This window comes from Zeus faber, assembly GCF_960531495.2.
Source record: "Zeus faber genome assembly, chromosome: 20".
NCBI classification, from domain to species: Eukaryota; Metazoa; Chordata; class Actinopteri; order Zeiformes; family Zeidae; genus Zeus; species Zeus faber.
Window position 1 is genome coordinate 11,265,844 of NC_137207.1, and position 12,034 is coordinate 11,277,877.

The 12,034-nt window shown below is 43.2% G+C and overlaps 1 protein-coding gene across 1 annotated transcript in view; it reads right to left on the minus strand.

Annotated features, from left to right (window-relative positions):
- Window positions 1-227: 227 nt before the first annotated feature.
- Window positions 228-12,034, minus strand: part of tmem94 (transmembrane protein 94) — a 33,588-nt gene continuing 21,781 nt past the window's right edge. The window contains exons 18-32 of the mRNA XM_080021566.1: window positions 11,801-12,009; window positions 10,379-10,560; window positions 10,141-10,273; window positions 9,838-9,953; window positions 9,008-9,107; window positions 8,767-8,875; window positions 8,456-8,645; window positions 7,854-7,931; window positions 6,870-6,955; window positions 6,572-6,653; window positions 5,986-6,149; window positions 5,182-5,276; window positions 4,053-4,146; window positions 3,105-3,275; window positions 228-2,918 (exon numbers count right to left, since the gene is read on the minus strand). Coding sequence (XP_079877692.1) covers window positions 2,846-2,918; window positions 3,105-3,275; window positions 4,053-4,146; window positions 5,182-5,276; window positions 5,986-6,149; window positions 6,572-6,653; window positions 6,870-6,955; window positions 7,854-7,931; window positions 8,456-8,645; window positions 8,767-8,875; window positions 9,008-9,107; window positions 9,838-9,953; window positions 10,141-10,273; window positions 10,379-10,560; window positions 11,801-12,009 — 1,882 coding nt within the window. The 3' untranslated portion in view covers window positions 228-2,845. The remainder of the gene's footprint in view (window positions 2,919-3,104; window positions 3,276-4,052; window positions 4,147-5,181; window positions 5,277-5,985; window positions 6,150-6,571; window positions 6,654-6,869; window positions 6,956-7,853; window positions 7,932-8,455; window positions 8,646-8,766; window positions 8,876-9,007; window positions 9,108-9,837; window positions 9,954-10,140; window positions 10,274-10,378; window positions 10,561-11,800; window positions 12,010-12,034) is intronic.

The following is a 12,034-nucleotide window of genomic DNA, read 5'->3' on the forward strand; positions in this document are numbered from 1 at the left end:
AGCATGTGTCGAGGCAGGGCTTCCCAAACTGGGTTCCAGTTAAGAATATAGTCATTTTGTATTGGGTTTTTTTCCCCCCCTCCCCGTTTATCTCACACACTCACTCACACACACACACGAAGGTGGATTCTCTCCCCCCCCCCCCCCCTAAGTTTGGGAACCCCTTCATCAAGGCATGTATACCAGACTGGTATCTTGTACTTGGTGATAGACCACCACCATCATCATCGTGTAAATAAAAAGACTCATGTTTATTTACAAGACAATCAATACACAAATGAAATTTACAAAAAAGTAAATAATATTACATAAAAAAATACAAAATATACATTTACTGATCATGTGAACAGCCACATTTCCATCACTTTCTAGAATCAAAATGACAAACTGGCTCTGAGCATTTGCATGAATGTTAATAAAATGTCAAGCATTAAGCCCCCGCAGATACTATTACATGGCTGACTCGACATCAACGTTGTGAGGAGGAAGGAAAAAAATAAAATTAAAAAAAAAAAAAAAGCAACATCAGCAGTCCATGCATGGTTTCACATGGTGCAGTGAACAAACCACAACAGTAAAATTATCACAACTTTAAACATTGACCAAAGATCGAGCGTCCATCATTGGTTATTCATGCAGCATAAACCCAATTTAACCGATGACGCAGATTACCCAAAGATAAAGTGGGGTCAAACCAAAATAACAAATCCTAAATGTATGAATGCATTGCAGTGTGCCTTTTTAAAACCATCTTCGAGTTCACCGGTTTGTCTAAAAGCCACGCGCATTGCTCCTTTGACGCCACAACATTAACAACTGGCAGTTTCTCGTGATCTCGTCAACCAATTACCCAACCAGAAAAGTCCACATTTAGCCCAAACGTGTTCAGCGAACCCGATGTGTGCTCTGAAGGTACCCTGACTGTAGGTTAAGCTATTGTGGACAAGCAAATCTCAGATCCCGTATTTTGTGCATCCAAAGGTGGACTGGCATCAAAGCCCCGTGTAGTTAAGCCTTTCTTTCAATGCATCCCCAGTGGTTCAAAGGTAAACATCTTGGTGTAGCAGCGCTGAGTAACAGAGATGTGAAAGCACGAGGAGAAAGGTCTCGGTCTTAACGAGACCGATGGTAAATAAATACCTTAGCTGATGACTGGGATAGAGGTCAAACCTACGCTGCCAAAGACAGGGTAAAAAAAAACAAAAAAAGGGTTAAGAGCTACACATTAAGAGGAGACTGGCAGATTTTTTGGCAGGGACAAAACAATCGCCTTTGATTCTTAATCCACCCAAAAATATGCTGGTTAGCGGACAGTCAGAAGCTCGCTGGGCGACGCAAAACGGCTCCATTAACCCAAGCTCGACGGCGGCCGACCTTTCTCGTCCGTACAGTCAGTAGATTCAGATCCATCAGGCAGGAAGGCCGAGAGAAGTGAAGGCAACCAAATGAGTACAAGCACCTCCCAGAAGACTCTGGTATCAAGAGTATAGAAAATAAAAAATATATCTTGGTGTTCTTTTTCAGAAGAACTCTCACTGCAGCGTTCTGCTGGGGATCCTCTTCAAAGTCGACGAGCTCACCGGTCGTTCGTACGGCGTGAGAGTTGAAATGTCATGCAAAGATATTCAACAGAAAGATTACATGGATCGCCAGTTTGATATAAAACAGAGCCGATCAGTACGTCCTTACGCATTATCGCCTTACCGTGTTCCACGTGGTCTGACCTCGGCCTTAACTCATTTCAGCGCGCGTGCGCGTGTGTGTACAAACAAAGATCCTTTTTGTTTAAAACCAACGGCAAGAAGAACATTCTCTTGAAAACTAGCAGATCGAGGAGTAAGATTATTATGTGGCGCAAGGGCTTATTTACAGATGCGGTTTTTTTTTTTTTGTTTCTTTTGTTTGTTTTTTTTTTTAAACCTTTTTAAACATTTTCTTCAAGCTTTCCAGAATTGCGAGAGGTAGCTTAACATCCTTTCCTGTAGATATGCGACGGCGGGCATATCAAGCGAACAACAAACTCTTAGAAGACAGTACAGTCAGTTGTATGTAGAATCAAATAGCTTCCCCTTTCTTCCACCTTTTCTTTTTAGCCCTGGGTAGTGGCCACAGAGGACGACGCTATAGTAACCATAAAGACACGCCGACATTCAATCTTGTCCGCTGTGAATGGAGGCAGCGCTAATTTGATGACACGGGTCCCCAGATTCTGTGTGGATGAATGAGGATCGACTTCCGTCAAGTCATCGAATTATAAGTAGAAAACAAAGTGTTTTATGCTTCTTGGCTGTCCCAGGCTTGGTGTGGGCGGTGGTTGGCGGACCGACGACTGGACATGGAGTATAGCTACGAAGCACAATAGGACCATGCAGAGGTGAATCCCGATGGGGAGAAGAGGGGAAAAAAACTGTGCGAGGGGGCGAATAAAAAGTTTGTGAGAGCATAAACTCTTCAAAAAACATTCCTCATGCTTTGAAAAACAAACTATATCATACAATAAATATTTCTCTCTACATTTTGGTTTGTTTTCAATTAAAAGGGAGAGGGAAAATAATATACTTTGGAACCCCCCCCTTTCCAATAACCCTGATTAAAAAAATAAATTAAAAAAAAAGTATCAGTGAAACATAAATCAAGAGTCTTGATTATCTGCATCATAGAGCCCTAAAATGCAATTTTGGTTGGTACAGTATCAGCTCCAGTGGGTCAGGTGCCGCTAGATGTGAGGCACGGGGTTTGTGGCGGTGGTATGGAGGTCGCTGTGCGCAGCCGGCTCCACCCTGTTTTTTTTTTGCTTTTTTTTTTCTCTCCAGTAAATCCACTGACTTCCTTGAATTGGCACCGATCAGAACGGAGAGTTCATCCCCAGCTTCGTTTCAAACTGGAGTTTCTGTCTCTTCTGGTAGCGAACCCGCACCCTAAAAAAAAAAAATTAAAAAAATACAGAATCAGAGAGGACACAGATCACACCGTGTTCCCCCTGCGGAGGCCTACAAACGGACTTCACATGGAATAAGGACTATCAAAAAAAAATGTTTTGGTACGTGTCATTGGGGCCGCTTTAACTTCCATTCACGCAAACCCCACACCCGACACTTTCTTACCTTATCTCATGCAGCTTGACCATCTCGTTGACCAGCACCACCAGCAGTGGGGACAGCGAGATCAGCAGCCAGGCTGGCAGAGGGATGTCGACGAGGTTGAAGGTCAGGGGGATGCTCCGATCACGCCACAGCTGGTAGTCCAGCGTGGCCTGCACCATATGGCCGAGCAAGCTGGGGGCGGGGGGAGAACGGGATTAGAGCTGAGCTCCGGTTTGACCCCTCTGATTTGAGGGACAGAGCTACGTGTGATGATTTATTTGGGGTTAACCTTCCAACGCCAGAAGCCCAAATCAAACAATTAACATGAGACATTGAGATCCTTGAGCTTAAAAAGGTGCGGCTCAATGGTGGTATTGGAGAAAAAAATGGAGGGAGCGCTGCATGAGCTCATAAATGCAAAGAGAGAGAGAGAGGAGAAAGGCTAAATGTAGAGATGCTGAAAAACAATGATTGCGCAATTGGGTTACATAACACCAACAAATTTGACGGACGCAGTGCAACTCCAAAATAATCATCATGATCATGAATTTTTAGTTGACGATAAATAACTTATTATCAGAGTCGCACTCTATTGACATTGAACATTTGAGGAGACAGTTTCATTTGCCTCAACCCAGCTGAAGGAAACACTCCTAATTTACATTCCTAATTTTCCATTAACTGCAGCACGCAACACTGTCTTAAAATTCCCTCAACATTTAGATTCAAATAGACTGTGGAACCAGATAATTAAAAAGAAAAAGATTGTGGTCTGCTTAAATAATTGCGATCAGGCGATTATGGAGTAACTGTAACAGCTCTGAACGGAATATAACCTAAATAGTTTCCTGTTTTTTTTTGTTTTTTTTAAGAGCTTAAAAAAAAAAAAAAAAAATCCAGAGCAAAGAGAAAGAAAAAGCCACAGGGAAGATGACATGTATCACGAGAAAGAGGAGTGGGCAGACGTACACGACAGGAACCGTGAGACACCACCAGGTGTTGCTGAACGGACTCTTCCTCCACAGAGACTGAGAGCGGTGCACGTAGCTCAGGGAGATCACCACTGGGAACGCCGGACAGGGATAACATATCACATCAACATATCAATGCTTAAAATAAAAACACTTTTCAACAGGGATGCACCGATTTATCGGCGTACATCGGTATCGGTCGATATTGGCCTTGTTGACTGCCATCGGCGTATTGACAAATGAGATGACATTTACCGATGGCAGTGGTCGATGTTTATCCAGTGTTTCCTACATGTGGGAGCTGACGGTGGTTTAGGTGGTAGTTGAAACACCTGGTTGCTTGTGTATATTTCGCTTTTCTTAAAAAAGAATTCCACAGGACTCAGTGTTTACGGTGTAAAAAAGATGAACAAAAGTGCTTATTCCACATTCCACAGGCAACAAAATGCCCACAACGAAATCTCTTTAACAAGAGTAAATCCAAAGTTAAGTAATAATGCCTTAAATCACGCGACTAAGGAAAACTGTGTTGCTCCGCCTCCAAAACACAGACTCCCCCAACCCATTAAAGAAGAATGATGACTCAAAGAGCTGCTCGAACGAGAGAAGAGTGGAGCGTGTTTTTAGCACCAGCATCTAAAGCTTAACTTGGTTATGTGTATTTCAGGAAATATGGAGCGACGGAAAGGACAAAAAGGTTCAAATCACAGTTTGGACTACGGAAACTGCAGAGGGACAAAACGGGTAGAAGTGCAATGAAGTCGTATTTGGAATAACCCAACCAAAAAAAGGACTAAAAAAAGCAAAAAAAGGCTTCCTAAACTCGTCCATCGTAAAGAGAGGACAACGTGTGAGAGAACGACGCCGTCCGCGACGGATCTCAGAGGACGCGGACACGGCTCTCTGCAGCGCTCCAAGCAGGGAGTGACACTGCGTTCATTGGAATTCTGAAAACTGTAAGCGATGCTGCAGTTCAGGGGAACTCTGAAAACGTTGGTATTGGCATTGGCTAAATTGTTATTTTAAACATCCGTGTCGGCCCAGGATTTCACAATCGGTACATCCCTACTTTTTAATATATTTTGGGCTGCGGTACAGCAGTACCACCTTTCAGCCCTGGTGCGTACCTGTGTGCAATGCCAGGAACCCTGCCATGACCTTCTGCGTCAGCAGCAGAGCGTTGGACAGCTCGCTGAACCAGTGCGGAGCGTTCTCGGCCGAGCTGCATCCACCCAAAAATAAATAAATAAATAAAATGTGTTTTTGAGGGAATCTCTCATCATGGTCACAAGGACGATCGTATGTATATGTATGTGACAAATAATCTCTTGAACTTGAAGGTGATTGAAATGTGATGACCAGTAATTTGTGTATTGGCCATATTATTAAATATATATATAAATATATATAGATTATTGTAAATATATGTAAATTATGATTTACAGCTCTGAAATTCATTATCATTTCACTAGAGAAGCCAGGAGGGGGAAAATCAATGTACCACAAGCAAAATGTAAGTTCCTGAAGAGAACTGCGATATACAGCGCTTTAATTTTTGGAATGGCTAATGAGTCAATATTAGCCTAATACAAGGACGGACACATTTCAAAAACAAATTGAAATGACACTTTAAGAACCATGATCAACCATCAAGAACAAGATGATTAACCAATCAAGAACCATCTTGATTTTGTGGCTACTTAAAGTCGTTTGTCTGACATTTTATTTAGTTATTTGTTATAAAAAAAAATATATTATATATTGTTATTATTTATTTATTTATTTATTTTTAAACACACTGTTTTGTCTGTCAGTTTTTATATTATTGTGTCACAGTGTTATGTTCTCTTGGACTCCAAGAAGACTAGCTTGTTGTCAAATATACATTCATTTGAATGAACCAACAAGTATTATTTTCTTACTGTACCTACCTGGCCGTGAGTATTTGAGTGCAGGTGACGGAGCTGTTGGCAGCCATGGTGATGTTTGTGGCTCTGAGGCAGAGTTCCTGCAGGGTGAAGCCGAAGCCCAGCAGGTAGGCGCACACCGTCAGACCGAACTTCAACAGGAAGCAGCCCAGGAAGTAGTTCTGGGTCTGTAGAGGAAGTTAAATCACAATAAAAACTCAAGACAAATTCACTGCAATGTAAAGCTCTTCTCAAAACTTTCCCCCTCGAGGCCAATCTGTAGCCATGGTGCTGTTTTTTTTTTGTATTTTTCTGGATCCATGACTGTCAATTCAATGGCTCAAATAAATGTTTTGACAAGTTCAATGGACAGAAATATTTATAAAGAAATTCTGGAAAGAAAACCATCAAAAAAAAAAAACATAAATAGCAGGATGATTGTTATTAATTCCGTTGCTGCAGCGAATACGGAAAAATCTATTACATGCGGTTCAATGAAAGTCAAGAGGGATTTAAACAAGCGCTCCTGTTCAGCCGTTACTCCCCCGCTGGTACATGAGGGTTATACAAGCATCCAAACATTTGCAGCTGGGGCCTGTATTGATCTTACCTTCCTGGGAATGGCGTCCAAGTTCTTCCCTGTGGCCACGTTCATGACTGAGCTGTCTGGTGGCTTCCCCAAAAGAGACACGCTGTCCACATAAAGAAATAGTTCAGTTTAACGTCCCATTATTGCTGTTCTGTATGTGTGAGTGCGTTTGTTTTACAAATACTTGTGAGGACCCGAAACACGGGTCCTCAGTTACCAGGTGGATCTACTCGAACCTCACTTTGATACCAGTGCGAGTGTGTGTGTGTGTGTGTGTGTGTGTGTGTGTGTGTGTGTGTGTGTGTGTGTGTGTGTGTACCTGAGCAGCGGGCAGCTGAAGCAGGACAGCCAGAGGATGTCGGTGGTGTTGATTGGGGGAGGGAGCTGGGCTAGGCAGGCCAGGAACTGTATGGGAACATACAAAATTTGAATGGAGGTGATTGATCAGAGTTTCCGTTATCCGGTAATTTCCCATTCTTTGACCGGGAAAGTCTGCTGAAGTCCGACATATCCAAATCCCTCCGGTCCTAATGTCCGGTGAAAATAATTCCCTCTGAGCACAATTTTAATTAGTGCTGGGTGATAAAACGATAATGTGTCAAAAGAAAATAGACTCGATCATTGAGATAAAAGTTTCACAGACCTGTTCATTTCCGCATATGGAAAGCCAATCAATGTGGATGATCTAAAGCTGACCTTTCACCTCTAACCAATCACCTTTGTTGATATAGAAATAACCCCCACCCCCTCCCTCATGGACAGGTTGCCCTTATTAACGTTTCTGACCCAAAGCAGACGGTAAATATCCATTGTGTAAATTATTTCGACAAGATGTGCAACACTACAAACTTTTATTTTTTATTTACCATATTTATTTTGATTTAATCAAAAATGTATTTACGTGAAATGTTGAATAAAGAGGCTGCACTTGATCACAAATGGAAATTATTTGATTTAAAGTAGTAATATCCGTAATATTTATTATTTAATTTTAAAACAGCGTTAACTGACGGAAATTATTTTATTTTAAATATTCAATAATAATGTTTTATAAATTGACGAGTCGAACTTGCCAAGTCTGAACTACCAAGTCCGCATGTCGGGACTTCGTGTACTTGGTATTGAGAAACTGCCAATATTTGACCGGAGTCTCTCCCATTTGTCTGGGACACTGAAATCTTCCAGGACACGTGGACCGGCGCCAATGTTTTCTAACGGAAACTCTGCAATCGATGAAACTCTAATGAATGACGTTTGTGCAAGACCTTTATCTTTTTACAGGAGCTCCAGACGCATCACTCACCTGAATGATGACCAGGCTGAGCTGACACTGCAGCAGGAAAAGGAAGCACTTCCGAATGCCGTAGGTCGTGTGCCGTGCCTGGAATGGGTTTAAGAAGTTAAAACCTCTGAGTGAGTCTGGATTCCAGAAAAGGTTAGTGCTATAGTTACCATTCGGCATGTTTTTTTTCTGAACTTAACCGGTCAGTGAGTGTGTATCCAAAACAAGAAGAGTTTTTGAAATGACCATACTGCAAAAAACCACAATAGTTATTTCTCAGGTTCTCGGGTGAACGTGGGTGTTGTGTGGCTTGAAGTAGGAGTTTGGATTGGTTCAGGCAGTCAATCACATTTATTGGCTCCAAAGTAAGACTGTAATAGTGTAATAATTCACATCCATGTTATGAGGAAAAGACATTTATTGGCGTTGGAAATTGGAACATAAAAAAAAATGGGTAGACAGTTAATTTTCATCAACTCAATCGATGAAAGCTCACCAAATTCTACCAAAATTTTTGGTTTAAAATTCCTGAATACTTGAATGATTTAGCAAAATTATTGTGATTAGCTCAAATAATCGATATAAGTTAACATAATATTTTAATTTATGCGCTTGTCCCTCACCTGCTCGATGAGCTTGACCATGCTCACGCTCTCCCCCTGGTGGAAGGTGACGGAACAGCCTAGGGTGTTCAGCTCTCCGGACAGTCTCAGAGGAGTGAGGCTGTCGGACTCACCGCTGAACCCGCTGCCGGTGGCATAGCCGAACGTTTCCCACGAGCATCGGGACGGGTAGAGGGGGTCCAGAGCGATGCTGCGGGTTTAGGGGTGTGGTTAACATTGGAGTCATTTGGAGGCTGAAAACACTTCTATGTTGATACATGTAAGGAAACTTTTAAAGGTCGCACGGAGATGTGCTGCATGTGTGTGTGTACCTCAGGTTGCTCTGTAGAAACAGTCGGCTGTTGCGGAAATTAGCAGAGCTTCCCAAGCAGCACGTCACCTCCCTGTTCTCCTGCATGATCTTCATCATCTCACACATTGCTGTTGACAAAGAAAAGGAATGAGTGCGCATATGTTTTACGTAAGGTTGTGATGTAAATGTAATCAAATGCCATGTGGACTGCCAGCATGGGCAGCAGTGAGACATGGGAGGTTTAACATAAAGTAACTTACTGTCAGGGGTGCAGTCGGTGAAGAGAGGCACCAGAAGAGGCACATTGTCGATATTTTTTAGGTGAGGCCGAACCTGGTGGATACCGCGAGGTAGCTTTGCCTGCGGAAGCAGGAAAGACACATTAACTAAATTAAATATCACAGTATTTTTCACCGATAGCTTGATATAAATTATTTGACCATATTTTGAGGCTGACCACTGGTGCTTTGATAAGATCTTTACACACAAGAAATATATGAGAAACGATCATTTGAGAAACGCTTTTATATATATGAGAAACGCGATTGTCCAAAGCAACTTCCAATAAGTACATTTGTCACAGTATCAAAACCAACTGTATGTCACAGTCAGATAATCATTCTTGAGAAACCAGCAGTCCTAGTAGAATTTGACGTTTTTTGTTTGTTTTATTTGGAATGAAAGTATGTCAGACATATAATGACCAAGCAGGTGGAGATGTTGATTAGAACAACTGGAAAACTCTTTGAAGGTCAGATCAAAAGTTCCTTACTTTATTATAATGCTGCCTTAAAGTCAATACTTAACTATATCACAATATCACTTTAAACCTAGACGATATATAGTCGTGTCATGATATCGATACTATACGGTTGAATCGTCCAGTGAAGCTCACGCGGTGTACATTCCAGTGTCGCTATCACTAATGCATTCCTATGATTAGTTTGTTCTTCTTTGTTGTCATTTCAAGAGATATATCGACCTACCCTCTCCCTTTTCACCACTGGAATTTGGAGAGTTTTTCCCTGTCCCTCAGGGCTTTTGGTTAAGGGTGGTGCCGTCAAAATATAATTTGAACAAAGGCCCTCACCCTGTTGCAGTCCTCCAGGAAGCTGGGGACATCACTGTCTGTGGGCTGGAAACTGGCCAGGTCAGAGTGGGCCTCCTCCTCTGGGAGCAGGGGACCCTCCGCCTCATCCCGAGAGTCTGAACACACACACACACACACACACACACACACACACACACACACACACACACACACACACATACACACACACACACACACACACACACACACACACACACACACACACACACACACCTCCTGGTTTTCAAAGGTCTTGAATCTCCCACGGTTATTGGCACGTTAAAAAAATAACAAGCGTGCTACCGTGGTGCAGGTCTTCGTGCAGGGAGCCCTGACTGGGGCTGGAGGGCGCTCCATCACAGGGGCTGTCGCCGTTGGGAGTCAGAGAGATGTGACAGTTCCAGCCTGTCTCCAGACCCATCTTCTCCACAAATACCTGCGCAGGTACAAGTATATCTACACTCGTGTTTCCTACGCAGGGTGCCGGGAGACAAATTGTTATGAAACGTACGATTTTTTTCTCCCCATTTTTCCCCCTCACCTTGCTGCGTAGCTCATCCTCCATGGAGAAGTAGACAAAGCGGATGCAGGCGGTCACCAGCGCGTCGATGAGGCGGACCGTGTCCAGCCGGGCCTGAAACTGGGACGACACCATGCCCATGAAGATCTGACCACTCAGCGCCTGGACGCAGTCCTCGCGCTCCACCCCCTCGCCGATGCCCTCTGAGAATGAAGAGAACAGCGGAGGGATTTAAATGGAAAGGCAGAGAGACTGCGCACGATGAACAACAGTTTCTCTGCGCACGAGAGACGTGTTAAAGCTGCATTAAGGAAAATTCAAGGAAATGACGACAGATGTAAACAAACTATGAATTTTGGCATTTTGTCCATGGCACTCTTTTCCAAGAAATGGATTTACATCGACCTACTGAGGCTGGGTATTGGTCAGAAACTCCCGATCTGATTCGATTTCCATATGAACGGTCACAATTTGATCTAATATTGATGACGATATGATTCTACAATGATCAGCAAAAACATTAAAACCACCACTAATAACAACTACTGTAATATTGTGTAGCTCCCCCTTGTGCCGCCAATACAGCTCTGACCCGTCGAGGCATGGACTCCACAAGTCCTCTGAAGGTGTCCTGTGGTATCTGGCACCAAGACGTTAGCAGCAGATCCTTTAAGTCCTGTAAATTGTGAGGTGGGGCCCCCATGGATCGGGGTTGTTGTTTCAGAACATCCCACAGATGCTCGATCTGACCCTAACCCCAGCCATACACATGACGTAGAAAAAAAAAAAAAAAATGTTCATGAGACCAGGTCACCTTCTTCCATTGCTCCATGGCTCAGTTCAGACACTCACATGCCAATTGTAGGTGTTTTCAGCGGTGGACAGGGGTCAGCATGGGCACTCTGACCAGACAGTTTTCTATCATAGCAGCATTAACCTTTTCAGCAATTTATGCTACAGTAACCCATTTGTGGGATCAGACCAGACGGGATAGAACCATGCACATTAATGTGCCCATGGGCGCCTCTGACCCAGTCGTCTAGTCATCACAATTTGTCCCTTGTCAAAGTGGCTCAGATCCTTACGCTTGCCCATTTTTCCTGCTTCCAACACATCAACATCAAGAACTGACTGTTCACTTGCTGCTTAATATAGCCAACCCCTTGACAGGTGCCACTGGAACACGATGATCAGTGTTATTCACTTCACATGTCAGTGGTTTTAATGTTGTGGCTGATCGATGTATATCATCATATAAATTTATTCCCAATGAGAATTGCTACCAGTTTTTTAGTTTATAATCCGAGGTGCAATACAAAAATATTTCACAGAACAAAATCAGCCTCAGAAAGAACTTAAATATTTACATATATTTGTGACTATGGTGGTACTAAAGTGAAGTTTGTCGTTGTCAAGTCCATCTGACGGTGTTACTCTGCTTACCGTCGGAGCTCCAGCTGTTCCTGTGAGAGCCATGCTTGATGGGGGTGGTGGAGGGCAGCTCCACCCCGGAGAAGAGGCTGGGCCCCGAAGCCAGTTCCACGCACTTCCCGTTCAGCTTGGGCGACAGGGACACCTGCATGGGCTTGTAGGCGAATGCCGAGCAGTAGCCCGACAGACAGGCGCGCTGGTAGAAATCCAGAACCTTCTTTCTGTATGAAAAAGGGGGAGAAAAAA